Source organism: Calonectris borealis, chromosome 11 (genome assembly GCF_964195595.1).
Source record: "Calonectris borealis chromosome 11, bCalBor7.hap1.2, whole genome shotgun sequence".
Taxonomy (NCBI): Eukaryota; Metazoa; Chordata; class Aves; order Procellariiformes; family Procellariidae; genus Calonectris; species Calonectris borealis.
In genome coordinates this window covers 913,861-935,333 of record NC_134322.1, presented here as the reverse complement: position 1 = coordinate 935,333, position 21,473 = coordinate 913,861, and the positions used below count along the sequence as shown (strand labels likewise).

General features: G+C 37.5%; 1 protein-coding gene across 4 annotated transcripts in view; it reads right to left on the bottom strand.

The window, feature by feature from the left end:
• Positions 1–21,473, bottom strand: part of CTDSPL2 (CTD small phosphatase like 2) — a 43,841-nt gene that overhangs the window by 16,789 nt on the left and 5,579 nt on the right. For 2 of the 4 annotated variants that reach the window (XM_075159657.1, XM_075159660.1), the window contains exons 2-3: positions 5,697–5,905; positions 1,644–1,782 (exon numbers count right to left, since the gene is read on the bottom strand). In XM_075159657.1, coding sequence (XP_075015758.1) covers positions 1,644–1,782; positions 5,697–5,888 — 331 coding nt within the window. In that variant the 5' untranslated portion in view covers positions 5,889–5,905. Of the gene's footprint in view, positions 1–1,643; positions 1,783–5,696; positions 5,906–18,633; positions 18,867–21,189; positions 21,302–21,473 lie in introns of those variants that run through there. The other 2 variants (XM_075159658.1, XM_075159659.1) reach the window with 2 other exon arrangements.

Here is a 21,473-nt window from a genome sequence, read left to right as displayed (position 1 = left end):
TATATACATACACGCATATATGCATAAATACAATTATGAAGTAAAATAAATTTTAGTTGTTATCACAGAAAACAAAGGACGTAGAATTAAATATATCTTCACATTACAAAACGTAAAACATAACAATTAAGGTTGTCTCTAAATGTGCATGTACAGTAAAGTACATCCTAGAACTAAAAATTGCCATCTCATGGCTGAGATCCAAGACACAGTTCTGAGACTGAAATGAAAGAGAAGTTATTTACTTCACAGTAACAAGTCTTTGAGACGTCTGTCCATATGGAAGTAAGCAAATGTATTTTATGCACATGAGCTGAGAACCTTTTTGTCAGCTGAGCCTGATGGAGCTGCACAAGTACTTCACACTTCCTATCGTTTCTGGGTGTGCCAGCTGCAAGTCAGTGCCTTCACTAATACGGAATATTTTAACTACGAACTTCATATCGCTGTAAGAGTAACACGGGCTCAGTGTGCTCCATGTGCATATCTCGGAACACACTTGATTTAAGTCAATAGCTTCTCTTTCATCTTTGAGCACTGTCTGCATGCATCACAGTAGAAGTGGTTGCATATCCATTATCTCTCCAGGAGGCAAAAAACCTTAATTAACAGCAGCAAATATTGGAAAAAGGGGTTTCTCCTAAAGCCATGTTACACAGACATCTGACAACAACCAAACAGGAAATTCTCTCACATTGTAACCTTTCCATCACTGAAGTCACTCAGTTGGAGCTCTATCCTCTACTTAGCTACCGACTTTGCAAACCTTGTTGGACTATGAAATCTTTGAGACCTCTGCCTTGCTGACAAACCTGGCAGAAACTAGACAATGGATTCCCAAGTTATTGGGGGAATGGAGAGTGAAGGAACACTGACAGGCAGCACAATCACCTCAAGTCTTGTTTCCTTAGAAAAGTTGCATGAAAAATGTTTTTTTAAAGTCAGATTTGGAACCACAGCTGATACTTTAAATGGCATTGACCATTTTATCATGTCATTATTAGAGATACTCAAAAAGAAACAATTTTCACAGGAATCTCCACCCTTAGAGATACTCAAAACTTGACTGGACAAGGCTCTGAGCAGCCTGATCTAACTCCAAAGCCAGCTCTCACTTCAAGCTGATCAACATTGCTGTGAGGGGAGCAGGGGGACTGGCCCAGGTGACCTTCAGAGGTCTCTTCCGATCTAAATTTTCCTATGATTCTATGACAGAAACCTGTCAATGTGCTTGACAAGTGCTTTCAATATCTAAGGACACCTGGTTACTTCCACAAAGGTTGGGAAGTCGTATTTCATTTTTTTTGTGAGAAAATGGGAAATGAGCTAAATCAAATAATTATCACTGGCTTTTTAGAATAATAATAAAAAAAGTTAAATTAGTTCCAAAACAGCTGGTCATGATCACATATCCAATATCTTCTTACAGAGATACAACGGATGTGTCCGAGAAGTAATGTTATAATTGTTGCTCACAGTCTTAGAAATCTTACTTTGCTACTATTAGCTCGGTCTTGCTCTCACTGAAGTCAATCACAAAACCCTTAATAACCTCCACCACTGAAGAAATGTCCTGCATTAGTTAACAGCTGTAAGACTACTGAATTCAACTGCAAAAATGTACAATCAGAATATTTACAAACCTCCATTCATTTGACTTTTCCGTCGTACTCGAGAGATCTGTTTATTAGGCTTTTCTCCTGTTTGAGGTGTGGATGTAATCAAGTTGTTATCTATATCCCGTTCAATTCTACTTCTTTTTGCAGGATTTTCTCTTTCTTCCTTAAAATAGAAATGGGGGAAAAAAGAAACATAGTGAATAGTGCCTCTTTTCTCCACTGAATACTACCAGAAAACGTTAGCTATTAGAGAAAGTTTCACAGAAGATCCATTTATTGTTCCACTTCCAGATGCAGAATATGCAACATGTATCTGGCCAGCTGGAATTCTGAACTCATGTAAACTGACACAACTCAAGGTAAATAGCAAAGTATCAGGAAAGAAAACTGTACTTGGAACTTCTGTAGTAGAAAAACTGTCTTTAAGTACTATTTCACTGGATAGCCAATTTATAAATATTTGAGTGCTATGGAGTTGAGGAAATGTAGAGACAAGGCGACTAAAATTATCTGAAACTTGATTTCTCTGGCTGTTACATATACATCAAGTAAACTGCACAATAATATCCCATATAAAATTCTCCAGCATGCTCCCTACATAAAGTGGCTTGCTAAATTGTATACAAGTATATAACTTACTGCTATTCAATCCATACCAGATAGTACATGGCAAAACTTAGCTGTTAAAAATGTTGTAAGCAAGGGTTATGACCCAATGATTCTTCTTACCTTCAACTAAATGACTGTTCTTCCCTGTGGCACTAACATGACTGATATAGAACCAAACATTTTTGCATACTTTCTGTGCATGCGTATATGTGTGGGCACACGTGTTTAAGACAGGTTTCTCCCCCTTTTTCCCCAAAGCACCTACTACAACTTAATAAAATGGCAATCTGAAATCTAAAGCATGACCATAGAGAGTACACTGAAATGTAAGGTGTGAGACAATGCAAAATAAATTGAATTAAATATCAAAATAAATAACAAGGCCACAGACCATATCAAAGTTAATTAAAATTTCCATTTTAGAATTACAATATTACCTTTCTGGAGCAGCAGTTTCACATCTTTAAAAAGAAAAGAGAAAAATGGTTTGCGTGCTCCAAAAAGAAAATAAGTAGATCTTTTAGAAATATTAATCTAAAGCCCATGCTAACAGTACAGTAGCTAAAAGAAATACTAACAAACATGGAAATATATTGACATCCATATCAGAAGACAAGTGAACACTACTGATCCCAAAAGCTTCCCACTGGCAATATCCTTGACCAACAACCTTGGTGAGAACAATCTAATTACTACCTCTTAGAACTAATAATATTGTATATACCATAAATCCATATAATGAGAGAAAACCGATGGCTTACTGAACTGTTAAAAGAACAGTAAGGCATCTCATATTCTAGGTCATTTGTTCAAATGTTCAACACCGGGGAAAAAATGAGAGAAATTAATTAACTTCTAAAAGCTAACCATTGGCCTTCATAAAATGAGTTGTGCTCTCATTCTGCTTTATGGAAAACAAGTGTAGAAACATTACAAAAATTACAATGGAAACAGGAAATCTGGCTGATGGGATCAGCAGAGGCATAAAGAATTCACTAAATCAGGAGATCCCTTTCATCCTCCAGAAGAGAAGCTATCATGATGTGGTGTGAAAGCTCACACTGCTGTGCCCATGTTGTACTAGTTAACAGAATTGAAAGGTGAAATTAGATATAATGTTATTGGTTTATACACTGAAAATTTTACTGCACATATATAGAATTAAATATACCTATTATATGCATTTATATAACAATCTATTTGAATTCTATGATCTATTCAATTCAATATAACCTATTATTATCAATAATTGTGCCATAAGGAACATGGCAATGTCACACTGACATAAACATTTTGTTTGCTGTTAGGTTGTTTTCAGAAACTAGGTATGTATTAAGGAATGGCCTAAACTGAGACTAGAAGTAATGACAACACATTCGAATTCAATGCAATTTCTGACAATGCTAGAACCCCCAAAATCGAACAAGTTTAGAGTAACTTGCAATATTTCTCACGTTAACATTTAAGAATTCTAATAGTACCTCCTGTACACATACGTGTATGAGTTTTTCTGGTATATCAGATTTGTCATTTTGTAAGTGACAAATACTACTGCGCACTCCATACTATTGCTAACTTGCATGGAGGCTGTGAGTTAGCAAAAGACCTCAAGATCAGACCTATCACCATCCACATTCGAAGAGCCACATTTAAGTCTCTTGTTTCTCTAACTAAGGTTTTCTCAGGTTTTGTTTGTTGAAGGAGTATTTCTAATAATTCTTTACAATACCAGCTAAATGACCTATGACTATGATCGAAATTGTCAAGATGTACTTGTTATGAAGACATTTATTGCCGTAAATCCATACAACCTTACTGGTGATTTAGATTTTAGCATACCCATAAACGAACTACTATGCAAGTTGTACACATACACTATCTCAGAGAGTTAGAACGTTTCCATGGCAGCCACAAGACTACTTTGTTAAGTCATTAGCGCTTTGGAAGATAGCCCAGCAGTATCAATATCATGCCATGCTAATGCCACTGGAACCACTCCAAGTCCTGCTACAGGCACAGGAGAGGACATGAAAGGAAACAGGAGAAAAATGTAGACATTTTATATTAAAAAACCTGTCAAGAAAAAGAAGAATGAAATGTAATCCAAAGATTTGGGAGAAGAAGAGAAGAGGCGAAGAGAGAAAGTTAACAAAACCTTAGAGAGACAAAGGAAAGGAAAACCAGACATATTTCCCTTATCTTAAAATTCCAATGTAAAATGTTTTGCTTAGATTTCAGTGTTTTGTTGCAGTGGTTTTGCAGCTAAAATGTTGCACTACTGAGCTACAATATAGACGCTGAATGTAAAATAGATTAACTGTCCCGGTTTAATGAAAAACAAGATGTAAGCTGATTTAACCATTTATTTTTACTGAAACATTTCTTTGTCGGTACCTCAATATTTCTATAATAGGTAATTAACACATGCCATGTAACACTAAATTTCACTATATTTTTGACAATTTAAAAATATACTGTTACTTTAATTAAATTATTTCAACTTCAGCTTGTTACAAAATTACCATTTCAACACATAATTCAAAACCCAGAAAATACTTCTGAATTTATGTCATATTTTTATTTATCATATAGTTAATCTGGGATACATTTTAATTTAGTTGTGACTTCTTGGCTACTCTTCTTTAAAATTTACAGCTATGTAATGTTGGTGTCTGGACTGCTGGGACTGAATAAAATTGGTTTTTTTTTAAACCTGCCTCCCTTTACAGAAAAAAACCACGTTTTTGAAGCAATTGCAAGGTTACACTCAGCCTATCAAAGTTTTTTATATATATATATATATAAAAAATTCACCCTCAAAACGTATATGCAACAGGTTTTAACATGTGAAGATTAGTAAAGTTCAGATTTCTGTCTGGATCAAGACAGATGAGATTTAGTGGTTTAGCCCTGACAATGTTTGAATTTGATCCACTAAGCAGGGGCAGTGTTCATGGCAATAATACACTGAGTAGTCGTATCAATTTCATGATAGTTGAATTTGTGAGGTTTGACCTTTATTGATTGATGGACTCCTAAACAATTTTGAATAAAAATGCTAAAAATATTCAGCAAATTTATGCTTACAGACTTGCTTTTCTTAGTTGCCAGTACTGGTAATTCCCAAATCCAAGGAATCCTTAAAACAGAAATTAAAAATCTACTGAATTTATTAGTCAACATTTTCACAGAGAAGTAGCTAGGTAATAGAAATCCTGTGATTTATTGGATTGTCTTAAATACACCTACCATGGACTCATGTATAGCATTTGAAAGTCTGCTTTTTAAAATATCTGTTACCTGACACAACTATCGCAGGTACTTCTTGCCTTCCAATTCTTTACAAGAATGTTTTGCTTCCACGACATTACACGTATTTGTTTATTCTTAATAGAAATGGTTTTAAATCAAATTTAACTGAATATGACTCAATTGAATAACAAAAGAAGAAACCCACTAATGGTGTACCTTGGGTGTGCTTCCTTTAATAAACTTTTTGATTGAAGACAACAAGCCAGTTTCATTTTTCTGTGGTTTTCCTCCACCAACAGGTAAGCTTTCTTCCACCTCCGAATGTTTCCTCTTTGCCCTCAAAGCACGTTGTGTGTGAATTTGATTCGATTGCTGAGAAGCTTTTCGCGTTCTCAGCCTCATTTTCATGTGTACCACATGTAAAGCTATAAAAGGAAAAAACAAGAGTACTTAGTCATTGAAGAAATGTATTAAGCTTCAGATCATGAATTCAAAAAATTATATAACACTGACAGTGTTCTGATGCACTGAGCTTTTACATCCATATATATGGCTTAATGTAAATCAAAGAGAAGAGCTATTTAAGTTAAAGCATAACATTAGCAGAAGAACAAATGAATATAATCTGGCCATGGATACATCTAACCATTACATCAATGAGGTTTTTGCATTACCCTCCAATCCAAGTAATAGGAACAAAAAATCTACCTGCTTTTAAGATGAAAAGGATTGTATGGTGCCTGGTGTCTTCAGCATCAAATGACTAAACTCAATGACCTAGGCAGTCCTTTCCAGCTCTGTGTTCCTCACAATACTTCATTTTAAGTCTCTACATTAAATTTGAGATGAGGCATAAATCTAAATTCGTGTCAAGTGTTCACAGAAGAAATCATAAATGAGACTACGCATTCAATATGGGTGAGGATATAGCAGCTCAACAAAGGAACCTAAGATTGATCTTCAATACAGCTGAGTTTGGGAATAAGATCAGACCACAGGAAGACTCACGCAATGGCAATATTTATTAAAGCAGAGTAAAAGGCCATTCCAGGGAATGTGTCCCATTTATCTCCAACCTTCAATTGGACTGCCGGTATAGTCAAATTTGTGCATAAATATAACTGCTTTTCTGGACTGAGGGATATGCCTTCTTCAGTTGACTGAAGCTCATACTTGGGTTGATCTGAATGGGACTACTCATGTGCTTAAAATTATGCATATATTGGATCAGAAGCAGAAAAAAGAAGCAGCAAGAAATCTATCTGAGTTGTAATGAACAGAAATACTGGTAAGAAAGTAATATGCATTTCCTAGCTGAAGTAATGACAAAAAGCATTTTTTTAAAGAAGAAAAGCATATGCTTATCATGATAGGAATCAGCATCTACTTTTCTGAAGTTCATTTAGCATGTATCTTACTGCTGAATAGACAGAATAAATAATCTATAACATTTAAAATTTAAGTAATGTCACAACAGCTATCTTGTTTAGGAAAAGGCACTGGTATGATTCACAGACATAGAAATACTGTGATAATATTTTTCAAAACCAGTCCAAAAACTGTACACAGTTGCATTTGTTCGCAGTTAGATAAATCTCAATCTCAAATGAAAGGTGTTCCAGCTAACAAACAATAACGTAACTACCGACACTATTTTTAGAAGACTTAGCAAAAAAAGTACTCAATTGGTATTGTCAAGAGTGAAATATTTTAGTTACATATAACATTTGTTTTAACTGCCAGCAAACATGGGATTTCATTTTTCATACGTCCATGTCCATCATTTTCCATCGGTAGTTAATACAACAACTGTTTACAGATGGGAAAAGGACAAGTCAAGATTCTTAAATGACTGAAGTAACTACAGTAAAAGCGGAGTGATATGTGAGGTTTAAGGGAAGACAACAGAAACCATAGCCTAGGTTTATAAAAACTGGTTCCTTATAATCTTGCGCCCTCTAGTAACAGAAGCATTAAAACTCCAAGTCCATGAAAGTACCCTTTCGTTATTAATATTTGCAATAAAATTTGCATTTCGTTTAAAAGCATCTACTGTATGTAGAAAAAAGTAATGCAGAGAAATAATGAAAAAAATCCCAAAAGACTTTAATCCAATTTTCTGTTCCTAGCCCTTGCCACTAGAAAACTAAAAAGATAAAAATAACATTCTTATACAAAGATGTAAAAAAAATATGCCTGTTATCAGAACTTGCATCTCGACTTTTCTTTCTTACAATCTGCTGCCAGATTAATTTTTGGGGTATGATTTATAGTGGGAAGGATCCACAACAATAGACATATGCTCCTATTGTACTTCTGTACAAATCAGGAGGACCTAATTATAGAATTCAAGAAATTATCAAACATCAATGGACAGGATGGTCCAAAGATACCTGAAAACATTCATGTATTTTCACTTCAGAAATATTGAGGAAAGCATTTTTTATCAACATTGTGTGGATTAAATCGTGTACTTTAAGTTAGTATGACTCAGCAAAATCATATTATCCTAGGTGGCTGAAAAAAGAACAATTACATTTAAGGTTTCTCAGTGTTCTTGTATGTGGGAGATGAACTAGTTCACAACCCTAGCAGGAAATACAGCCTGAGACAGAAAATGGCCATTAAACTTTTAAACCAAACAGTTTAAATACAGCAATGTTTCAAGTTAAATAGTTAGCAATTTGTTAGAATGAAGTTAGAGAAAAACAACACTGTTTTGCCATGTTCAAAATATTCTTAAAACTCTCCAAGGAGCTCTAGTCCTTCCATGCTTTGAAAAGGGAATTTTATTAGCAGTATTATCAACCAGTTTAGGAATTAATTTGGTTGAACTATAACTCTCTGAAATTCTTCAATCTGTATATTGCAAGAAGACACGTATTAGATCACAGACAGCAATCTCTAGAACAGAGAAGTGAGCACAGAAGTAGTGCAGACAGCAGAGTCATAAGCACTTCAACCATCCCAGCTTCAATTGGTCTCAAATGGGTATCAACAGCCCCAGCATGCTAGGCTCCTCCACATCTCTGACATGCCAGACAGCCAGCCCTCTGCCATCCAGAACGACTAACGTTCTTTTTTTTGTATTCCACAGGTTGAATGGATTTTTGTTTGCAATCCTTCCTGCCAGGAAGCCCTGGAAGCCAGGCACAGGAACAGAGCGACGAGGCAGCCTATACCCATGATAGTCCCTTGGGTACAGGAAACATGTTTATGCTGAGAAGTTGAGGAGAAGTGGTCAAAGAGGAATAAAATCAGAAAGATATAGGACAAAAGGTACAAGAATATGTAACCATCAGAGCAAACTTCTCAAAGGTACTTCAAGAAAGGTAGGATGACATGAGGGAACCTAGTGGCTTGCTCCTGCTCCATCTTCATTTCTTTCCCACACTCATTTCAGAGTTTGTGTCCTCCTCAGAGACCAGGCTAGCTCACTGAGCTAACAGGAAAAAAAATTACTTCATTTTTATGCCACTTAAATCAGTTTATAAAGGGAATCAATGGGCATCTGAGTAATGCAACAGAGCAGGCTCTGGAGAAGAACACAGAGCACACCTCATGAGTGACGTAGCTAGACATCACACAGCCTACTGAGCTGGTGTATTTTGGAGAGCTGAATAGGACAAAGGTCCAAAGATGGATGGAGGGAAGCTGGGAGTCACTAGAGGCTCCATCCCCAGAGTACACACTGAGATAGGGCACAGGGTTCAAAGTGGCCCCGATGTCTTGGAGCAAACGTGTGCGTGAAGCCAAGCACTAAGCAAGTGGTATGGAGCGCAGTCAGTCCAACCAACTGCAGTCCAAGAATTCCCTGATCTCTATGACAGAATCGTTTAGGTTGGAAAAGACCTTTAAGATCATCGAGTCCAACAGTAAACCGAACACTGCCAAGTCCACCACTAAACCATGTCCCTAAGCACCACACCTACATGTCTTTGAAACACCTCCACGGATGGTGACTCAACCACTTCCCTGGGCAGCCTGTTCCAGTGGTTGACAACCCTTTCAGTGAAGAAACTTTTCCTAATATCCAATTTAAACCTCCCCTGGCACAACTTGAGCCCATTTCCTCTTGTCCTATCACTTGTTACTTGGGAGAAGAGACCGACCCCCACCTCGCTACAATCTCCTTTCAGGTAGCTGTAGAGCGCGTTGAGGTCTCCCCTCAGCCTCCTCTTCTCCAGACTAAACAACCCCAGTTCCCTCAGCCGCCCCTCATCAGACTTGTGCTCCAGACCCTTCACCAGCTTCGTTGCCCTTCTCTGGACACGCTCCAGCACCTCCATGTCCTTCTTGTAGTGAGGGGCCCAAAACTGAACACAGGATTCGAGGTGCGGCCTCACTAGTGCCGAGTACAGGGGTACGGATCCCTTCCCTACTCCTGCTGGCCACACTATTTCTGATACAGGCCAGGATGCCGTTGGCCTTCTTGGCCACCTGGGCACACTACCGGCTCATATTCAGCTGGCTGTTGACCAGCACCCCCAGGTCCTTTTCCTCCGGGCAGCTTTCCAGCCACTCTTCTCCAAGCCTGTAGCGTTGCCTGGGGTTGTTGTGACCCAAGTGGAGGACCCAGCACTTGGCCTTGTTGAACCTCATACAGTTGGCCTCAGCCCTTCGATCCAGCCTGACCAGATCCCTCTGTAGAGCACACGAAGAGGATACCCTAACCTAAACACCAAAGCTGGGGCCTGAGCATTGCTTTTCTCATGCCTTTTCTATACAGTAATGCTTTTGTGCCACTCATAACTGTGGTCTGAAGTTAACCCAATTACAGAAACTAATTTTCAGTCACTTGTGCTCTGGAAAGGATGTATTACATAGAACTGAAATAGTCAGGACTCCCTAAAATATATATGTTGAGTATATAAACATATACACAAGTGAGATTCTTAATTCTCATTTACCTAGTTCAAAAAACTCTGAAAGGTAAGAAGAGAGTTACACTGAACTAACTCAAGTTTTTGATTGACAATGGATAACCATGTACCTTGGGGAATTAGGAATTAAATAAATGAACACTAAAATACAATGGGATTTAGTATATTCAAAGATGTAAACCACATTCATTAAATTTTCCATTTCGGAAAACTGGAAAACATCCTGCAATGTGACTTTATAAAACAGCAGTCTTTTAAAATATTCTGGTGAGAAATCTAAGATGACTGCTGTTTCCTGGATAGGAATTAAACAAGGAATTACATAAAAACAAATGTGTGTAAAAAGGAATTACACAAAATTGTAAAACATTGAACGAAGACTAACACTAGTGAAATTCCAATTTGAGAATGAAAATATTACTTAAAATTTGCTATACTACAAGTTGCCTGATTTTTCTAGAAATGAAACAAGTCTTAGGCAGACAAAAGATGAACCAATTTAATGTTTGTCAATGATGAGTATGTATTTATCCAGCAAGGAACCATTTAACTAATCTGTATACTACTGTCAGAGAGTTCTTTGGCTCTTGGGTATCAAGCCTGGGGTTATAAATATCTCTAATGGACTTAGCAACAGTTACCTACAATCCTCTCAATGACAGAAGTTTGCTTTCCTAATGCTTGATGCATTTGGCAGTGGACAGTTTTTATTTGAACTATATTCGTGTTTCTTTTCTGAAACAAGCATAATCCAGACTACAATACTTAACACACTCTCTCAGTCAAAATAATCAAGTCTAAACATGTACATGAATTTCCTTCCTCAAACACATACAATTCGGATTTTACCACAGCGTGCCATTCGGCGGAGAGCCTGGCTAAATGACTGTGTAACCAAGTATCTCACGTCGACCTTGGTTGTGCCAAGGAGGTGCGCTAAGACCGAAGTCAAACAGTTGTACAGTCAGTTGCATGTGGGATTACACTAAATGATCCTAAGCCATTTTTGTACTTTAATTCTCTTTTCAGCAGATTCTCTTTCAGGAGCTTGCAGCTTAAAATCCTCTCTCTATGCAATAGCGTAATTCCTTCACATCGTGAAAAGTTGGTACTAAAGTATTACTGCAACATCATGGACCCAAAGTCAACCAAATACATTAACAGCAAATATACTGAACATTTAAAGACTCAAGCCATGTTTTTGCACTGTATACATGTCATATTTTAAACTCTCAAAAACCCCTTTTTTCTTGAATTCTTTCTACATCTATAATAAATCCAGAAAGTGGGGGGAAAAAGGAAAAAAAAGAAAAAGAAAAAACTCATTCTTCAAAAGAGAAATACATGGCAAAGAGGGACTAACTGGAATTCTCATTAAAAAATTTGTGAGACAGGAAAATAAGAAATGAAGGAGCTATTAAAAAGCAGCAGCTGAATGAGCTACAACTGCAATAAATTCCCCATTTTCCTGAGTCCCCACACTAAGTTGTCAGGCTCACTACCCTGTAAATACTGTTGTTATTCCATGGCACAGGTACGGTGTACCTACAGGAAAGAAATTCCTGTGAATGACTCATATTTCTAAATAAGAGCATACCTCCATGAAATTTTCAGTTAGGGATGACTTATTTTCCCACCACATACGGTACTACTGCTTTATCTATTTTTCCCAAAACTATTAAAAGAAAAATTAGGTAAGGCACATATAATTACAGGGTTTAAGGCTTTTTGATACAGGAAAAAGTTTAAGATAGTAAAAGAACAATAGTGATGAACAATAGGAAGGGATTACTGACAGGAAAACTTAAAATTATAGCGTTGAACGATTTCTACATTTCATTTGGCACTCAGCAAAAACACTGAATTGCCACCGCTGAAAACTATATATTACAAGCCTGAACACCAGAAGCGGTCTAGAGGATTAGGACAACTCAACACACTTCAGGAGTGTAACTTGGTGAGTGACAGGAACACATTAGGTGAATTTTTTTTTTTTTAAACTTATTTAGTTTTTTTCTAGCTCATCAATTTCTCTTGCATTCGAGAATGCCCAGTAATGCCCAGGTCTTTCCCAGGCAGATCAGACAGATGCTACAAATCCTCACTGGATCTCACAGAATATTGTGCTCTCCCCAACACCACAGAAGGGGGATGTAGAGAGCTGGAGAGAGCTTGCAAGCCTCCCCGGCCACCCTCCACGGCGTTGGAAGGGGGACCACGAGCTTCTCCTAAGAGGTGAGACAGTAAGAGAAGAGGAAAGGGTGAAACTTGTGTCAGCTATGTTGGGATCCTCAACATTTTTTACAGAACAGAGCTTCTGCTGCTATAGATTATATTAAGCTCCTATTGTGGACACAGCCTATGTTGACAGAATATTTTTTTTCTGCTGCCACAGTACACTTCCCTTCCAAATGACAGAAGTAAGCCAAAAACCACTCCCTTCTCTCAGAGTAACTGTGCCCATACATTAGTTTTTGCCATCATGGAGCTGATGACCAGCAAGTGTGAGAAATTCACACTGCAAAACAAAGCATACTGAAAAATTTTGTGGAATATATCCGATTTTAACAACCACAATATTCTTCCTGCATTACTTCCACAGCATTTCTTGAAACATTTTTTACATGAAGCCAAGAAGGCAGTAAAATTTTTTTTACTTTTTTTAGATTTTGAGCAAGAGTGTCAATGCATGTTGTTTATGTTGTACAGATGGATACGTGACCAAAGCACACAAAGCTGTGAACTGTCACCAAATTTAACAGCTGTGACAACTGATGCCCGGGTTTGAATCTGTGAGCTACCAGCGGCGGGTTCAGTGTCCCACTTCAACCAGATAATGCAGACCTCTGCTGAGAAAATGTGTTCATTTCGTTCAAATATTTCTGGATCACAGTGGGCAGATCCACAGAAAGAGGAACCAAGAACAAATGTTTTCTTCAATTTCCTTTTAAACAAATAATACCAGTCATATTTTGTCAGCACATTTCATTACTGCGATATGATCCAGATTTCAAGTATGAAGAAACATCCCAACGAGAAGACGTGTTCATTGAGCTGCCTGAAGTCCATTCACATGGTACTTGTGATGCTTTCAAGAAACCTAAAATCTTATGCTAGCGTACAAAGAAGCCTGAGTCACCATGGGAAACAGACAAAAAGTTGATAAGCTTATGCCTGGTGGGGAGAAAGAAATATGGGACAATGATAACCCTAGTGTAATGATATACCTGTCTGGACTCACAACAAAGTCAAGGAAAATGACTTATAGATAAAGTCTTTCATCCAGACAGGCCCCAAAGCACTTTACAAACTTCAAGGAAATGCTTTTTGTTAGTTCAAAGATGTTGAGACTTCTCCCCCTCAAAGACTCTTGGCCTTTCTTTAACCAACTTAATTTTCCTTCCCCAGAAAATTACTGCAATTTCATGTTATTCCAGCTGATGTATTTCATATTTTGCAACATACTGTATTACTTGTCATTCTTCTCAAATCTTCAAGTGTGTTTTTCTGCAACTGCCTCCTAGAGAGACAACTATTAACTAGGAAACCATGATTCAAAGAAGTCTGGAAGTAGTGCTAGTATAGTGTAGGTAAAAGCAAAATAAAAAGACAATGATTTATAAAAACAGCAAAACACATAATATATACTATGCAAATGTTGGTGCTTGGTTATGAAATCTGGATAAATGTATAAAAAAACCACAAGTTCCATCAAAACAATAACTAGCAATTATAACTATCAAAGACGCAATGCAAATGGCACCTCTAAATTTTCCTTGTTTCATTGACAGCACCTTTTATTCTCCTCCATATCTTCCAGGTTATTAAGTCATTTCAATCTGAAATAAAATCACGCTCAAAAACCCTGGGCTTCAGTCCCCTTGTTTTAACCATGATTCCTCAGTACGTCTGCCTTGGGCTCATATACATAATTCTACTCTCCCAAAGCTTAAGCATCTCCCCTAAAAGAAACATTTTCTTAGAAAGATTTTGCCAAAGAATGAAGGCGGCTTTTTATAATTGGCCTTAACAGAAAATAGATTTTCTGTTACTTTATTTTTCTGCTCTAGCAATCGTATTTCTAGGCACCATTGTTTTGCCTTTGCTTTGCTAGTGAGGCTTTGTTTTGATTATACTATATGTGTTTAGAACTAAAAGTTTATTCCCGCCAGGCCAAGACATTTTTTCTCTTTGCAACTGAGGGTACACGCTTGTAATTCAGTCAGTCTTTTCAGTTTGGGTCAGACTGCTAAACAACAAAGAAAAATGGAGAGCTGGGTTAATCATAGAAGAGTTAATCTCAGAACAGAACCCCAAAACCTGTTGCTGAAGAAAGATGCTATTTTCAATCTCTGATGTTGCCAAGACAAGAATTTTACATTAGTCATCTTCAGATATTGTGGAGCTCACCAATAGCTGAGACGTTTTGAAATGAAAGTTTGCAGTGCTTTGAGTTTTAGACGAGCGGATAACAAATTCCACTAGAACCAGCACTGTTCCTGTTGAGATTCTGGAACAGACCAGCTGTCTTTAGACATATTAGGCGCTCTGGACATTTAATCCATGCTGCTAGGCACACAGGGAGCCTATTTTTGGAAGTCATCTCCCTCTTGTTACAACCCGTGGTATAGACAGGTTGCTAAACACTTCCTGAACAGACCTTCCAGGATGTTGTCTGACCACAAAAAAAATCCTAATGAGTTATTTTTTTAATTGTTCGTCTCATCCATATTACTTGTCTTTTTAATTAAAAAAAAAACCCAACCAAAAAAGTCAAGCAGATTAATAAACCCAAGTAAGTCTGTGTTGGACTATGGAAGCCATGGAGTAACTCCTGTGTTTGTTACGAGAAGCTAATATTTTTTGCAAGGTCTACACAGACAAGAGAGCTGCATTTTGCTTAACTTCACCAGAAAACCTAATCTTGCTCTATTTCACCTTAATCTTCCTGTGGGATCAGAACCATAATCACATATTCCACAGGACTTTGTCAGGTTGCTATCTTTTAAAAGGCTAGATAACGTTTTTGGCTGCTCCTTTGGCCTTAAAAATAGCAGACTACTTTTATTGTAGGATAAAAACTCTACAATGATAATACAATTCTTATTGCTCTGGAAAACATTTTTCCTTGGTGCACTATATAGCTTCAAAACCTTTAAAAATAGTTTAAACTGTGCTCTCTACCTTGTAAGGGGCTGCTATTATGCTCTTCTCGCACCTGGCTTTCCGGATTTAAAAATAAAAAATAAGAAATCAACCAAGTCTGTTGTTAAAAACGGGGAAAATGCCATCACAGTCAAGATTTTTATCAGTCAATGTCCATACAAATTTTAAACTAAATATTTTCCATTACATATACATGCTGATTTAAAGCTGACTTTTTCATAGCCCATTCTGGCCTATTTCTTGCATGGAAAACTTCATTCTCACAAATTTCGGTCTCTGAGATTCATTTGCTAACTTGTGCATGTACCTAAGTTAAAACTGATATGAAAATAAGTGCTAAAGTTTTAACAGCTTTACTAATTTGTGAGTGATATTATGTTTTTACGTATAACCTTAAAAACATAATATTAAGGCATTATGAACTTGAATCTCATTCAGTTTCAAAAACTTAATTGAAATGAGTTTCAGGGACCTGTGTGATCCCATCACAATGAGGCTATTTTACACATTTTATTTTCTTTTGTTAATTTTTTTTTCCTATTTTATTTTGGGTGAAAAATCCACCAAGAAAAAACAAACCTCATTGGCTACTCAGTGGAAAGTTATAGGAAGTTTCTGGTCAATATTCCAATAATACAAAGTATAATAAGCACAAGTTACCAACAGCAACAAAAGTTTTGTAAGCAAAAACTGATCTGCATACACACTATAATGTTTCCATTCTTCTTTGCTTCTACCCTGAATTTCACTTATTTATTTCACAAGCGAATTGCCTCCAGTTTGGTCTAACATATCTCTGCCACTTTAAAATGCATGAGATGTAACGAAATAACTTCATGGCTGTAAGGTAGCAGATATGGTTCTATAAACAAGCAGGGAATTGCTCTGTTGAGTGAGAAGACAGTATTTGTCTAGTGCCTTACTTTGGGAAGTTTATGTATAAGAAAAAGGTAGGAGCCATAGAACTATTAATACAACCATTACTGATGCCGAATGGTACAGGTTTACCTTCTTAAGCAAAAACATGCAAAATCAGCCTTTTAATATGCCTGGCAACCTGAGAGACCTTTTGAGTCAGAGAAGAGGGAGGCTGCACATCTGTATCACGGGGCATAGATTCATGTGCTACGCTAGTAAATTTGAATGGAATAGAGGCAGCTACAGTCCACTAATCTCCACATTCGTCCCGTAAATCTGTATCTATATATTTTAAAACAGAGAAATCTGCAAGAACGAAAAGTGCTGATATCACCTGTGAGCTTACACAGTTGTCGGACTTTTTTTTCCAATCATTCCCCAGTATTAGGAGTAAACCTAGCCTCTCCATTAGCAATCTTACAGAATAAGAAATGGCCATGCCACGTTCCAAAGCAATGCAAATCTCCTTGACAGTGCTTAATTTATTACATTACAAAGCAGTTACATTATCATTTGGGAGAATTTTCCAGATACTAAGGAGACCTTATTTAACTTAAATACCAAACTTAATGCAAGTTAACTTAAATATCAAACAAATACTTGGAAGAAAGTTAGTTGTCACCTTTGTGACTTTGATATATATAACAGAGCACACAATACTTTCCACTAGAAGCGCTGAAAAAACAACTTAGCAAAATCATGGAAGAGTATTCTTGATACTTATAAACGTTTTAGTGAAAACAGAAGGAATGCTTTCTAATTTCCATACCTCCTTCCTCTACATCCCTTCCAGCTCAGTAGGTACTTTTTCATTGTGCATTATGACCAAGGGGGAGGTGTAGGAGGAGGGGGAAAGAAAAGGCAGGCTATCGTTCAGTGATGTTTTCTCTGACAGTAAAGTCAATTTAAGGAGCTATTCATTCCTCCACTGACTGTGCCGTTTGCTGCCTTTCAGCATGTCATTGCAAGACGTTAGTTTTTGTAGAGCAGCTGGCACAGGGAGTTCCAGCCTCCCCTTCTCCAGCACAGCTCACTCTCACCCGCGTGATAGAGTTTGCTGCTCTGACAGGCTGTAGCTCCATGACAGCCTAAGCCAATCTAATTGCTGTCATACTCCTGCACCCTCCCTGAGGCAGCTTTGGCACTTGGCTAACCCTCCATTTAGCCATTATTTTTAGGCCAGCTTAGTAAACTGAAATGTTTCAACACAGAATCACAGGAACAAGGGGTGGAATAAAAACATACAACTCCTGGCAGGGGAAAGGACAGCGATAGTAGTAAACCAGCAAGCCCAGGGCATGGGGTTAAAGCACTGTACCATGATCATCCATGTATAACTACATAACTTAACACAACCGTTTAGCTGTCAGCATGCTCTCTGGCACAGTCACGGATGGTATCAATGGCACAGCATTCTCCTGGATGGTGCTCAGGAACAGTTCAAAGCAATCCATGGGAGAGGGCTGTTCCCTACAGGCAGAGCAGAGGAGGTCACCCTGTTTTGGTGAAAGAGAGCTTAGCTGGGAGGATGCAGCCTGTGTCACACTGCCTGCTCAAGGCCAAGGAACACATCCTGGCCCATTTCACTGACCAGTCAGTGGGACTGCAGCAGCAAAAAGACTGTTCTAAGCTGCTCTGGAACTACAGCCTCAGCTGCTCCAGTATCAACCGTGAGGCTGCTTTTTTTGTTGATGTGATCATTGAAACTATTCAGGTTTAAAATTTTCCTTTTATTTTCTGGCACATTATTTTAACAAAGACCATCCGGTCACAAATTTTTAAAGCAACAGTATTTTATGTCATGGGTTTCATTTGCTTATTGTACTCTTTGAAGGGCTGTATTCTTTAGCATAAACACTGATAAGCTTTTTCTATTACAATTGATTTTTTTTACAGCCCAGTTTCTAGAGAAAATAAGGCTTATACAATTGCACTGTCCATAATTGTGTCTGTCAGTCCTGACAGATGCAGAACCTACTGACCAATATCAACCCAATTTCACAGAGGGAGAGAAAGTTCAAACATACAATGTTCCTACAAGTTTTCTGAAAATCAAAAGCTATGTAGGTAAGACAGACCCTTTTAGCATCCCCAATAAGTCAAAGATGGCCACAGCCCAGTCCTTACCCCACATCCACTCTGGCTACACACAGACACGCTCCATCTTGTCTCCTTTCCTAGCCTACCTCTGAAAAAAAGGTCAGCTCCTCAGCAGAGACAGGGCCGTGAATGAACAAGCATTCTGCTTCCAGCTCAGCCAGCAAGCACACCCAGCATAAGCACTTCAGGCACCAGGAGGGAGAGCAAATAGGACGTACTCTGACTGGAGGTGGGGATACTTGAAATACTGTGGATAGAGAGTCTGGAGGTATTACAGGAGACGAGAGGGCTGGAAGGCACAAAAGAGTAAGAGTCTGTGGGACAACAGACCTTATCAATTCTGCTGTTCAAGAAACAACATATAACTAACTGGATTATTTTAGCTTACGCTCGTGATTATCTTGTTAAGAAGAATCCTCATTTATGACACTTACAATATGACAATAAAATAACTCAGAAATAGAGTTTGAAGAAAAATGCTAAGCACACCATTCATGTAAATGGTTAACATCTTTTGTCCCTGAGCACTACAGTGGATAAAAACTCCTAGAGTAATATTTAAAAACCTGCACATTAAAGTGGGGAACAAAAAATTATTCTTTCTCATCCTTTCAGTATCATATAAGTTATAAAACAGAACTTCGTTTTTTAAACTCTCTTTGAACACAGAGGATAAACAAAGTCCACCCAGATTAGTTTAAACGACCATCTACTGCAAACCGAGTTAATTCAACAGACTTTGTGCAGAAGCATATGAGGAATGTCCATCTAGCCACAGGGAAAAGAGTAAAGCTAGGCTATGGAACTCAAGTAATAGGTGAAAAAGTATCCGTTCACACATTCAGAAAACTCTGTACAGATTTTACATGACTTGCTTCTATCCTCTGATGGTTGACTGAAGGCTCTTAACCCTCTTTTACAGCCTTTTCACATCAGATTTGTCCCTTCTTCTATCAACTGCCGTGTGCTTCTCACTCCTTTCACAAGGAGCTTAACACAAACAAAAACTTTAAAAGTGGCACGGCATCTTCTGCCCTCTCCTAAGGCAAGATATTGCTTAACATAAATCTGCATCAGTTTTTCAGTTTGGATCTAGTGTGAGCTTTTGAAACAGATCTTCTCATCATCCCATTTATAGTACTTTGGTTCACATATCAAAGCAATCTCAGAGTGTACCAATCCCAGTCCTCTGACTGACACTAAACTGGAAGATACGCTTCAACCACTAAAGGACACGGGATCAGACCGAGCTAAAACCTCCAGAAATGCAAACAACGTGGACAAATCCTGAACACCAACAGACTCATTCTACTGGTCTGTTCCTATTGCACCACACTATTTGACAATACAGATGAAGACTGACATCACTCTGAGTAAGCTGATATAACAGTAGTGGGTTTATCAGCATAGTTACTTTGGTTTAGTTTTATTTTTAAACTATCAAACAAAAAAATAAAAAGCCCTTTACTCTAATAATTCTGACAAAATATCAGCTACCTGCAAATGCAGGCACAAAGCCTTTCAAATTCCCAGCAACAAAGCAAATGGCACATTAACAACTACACATACTTCTCTAACCTAACAGCACCTAAACTAAATGGGAAGAGAAAATACATAAAAAGGAAAAAGAGCAAAGAGTAATCTTCTTGAAATAACTTTTTAATTTTGAAAGCATGGACCACTGATGACAAATGGTTTTTTTCTAATCTTAAACTATTTTATGGTTTGGAACCCTATTATGTTAATTGGCTCAGGACATTTTTATATTAACTATTAATCTTTGAGATTGAACATTAACAAACATTTTCCAGGTATATAATAAATCAATCTCCTATCAAAACAGAATTATCTTCAAATAAGTCCAACAGGGTAATTAAGCATAACACCTCTTCACCTGAAACTGTATCTATACAGCCCATTTTTCCAACTGAGCTCTCAAAGACTTTCCCTGAAAAGTGCTAGTAAGCTTTCTAGTCCCTAAGCAACACAAAACTAAGGAACTCTAAATCCAGTAATTACAGTTGTTTAAGAATATCACTTTAGCTACATTCAAGTCTTCAAAAGTTTCTTCCAAATTTGAATTTTTAAGAACATAAATTGAAAGTATCAAGATTACACTAACTTTCTTGTTTTCTTCTTTAATATTCATCGGTTCCGTCTTGATAAGCAAAATAAACAAGCTTTTTCCAAGCGTATTTAAATTGATTTAATTACAACGGTCTTGACAAGAGTTTAAGGTGTCAAATAAATTGAGCTAGGTAATTCAATCAAAATATACTATATTTAAGTCTAGTATACACAAAGCCAGTAAAGACCTTTAACATTCCTGTAGATATTTCTGCTATTGATAAATTACCTCCTTTACTTCTTGTATACTTCCCCCCCCTCTGGAAACAAACCTTAAAACTTCAGTTCATACTATGCTTTTCTTTAGCAAACACAGATACAACATAACTGTTGCGCACGTAACTACTAATAATTAGCTTTCTCTTATCCTTTTTATTTATTTAACTTCTGGCGGACATTCTTCTGCACCATTTTTCAGACATGCACACAGATACAGACAACTGACATATAACTGCAGTACAAGGAGTGTGTCACAGTCAGCCACATTTTCAAAAGAGAATGAACTGAGCCCTCACCTATAGGATTTATCTCCCTCCCAGGTGGTGGATTCGAATCAGGTGACCAGGCATCTCACGACAGCCCAAAGGCATGATTTCATATAAAAGGAAGCCTGCTGCACCTAAATGAGCTCCCCTAGGATAGTAAAATGAGAGAAGTTCCTGGGAAAGGGAGAAAAGAGAAGAAACTCAGGTAGTGTTATCTCATATGAAAAGGGTGTTGGAAAATGAGGTGAGGACAAAGGAGACTATAGAACCTAGCTGTTACCTCGAGTCAGCCCACTTCTTCCTGAAATAGTGAA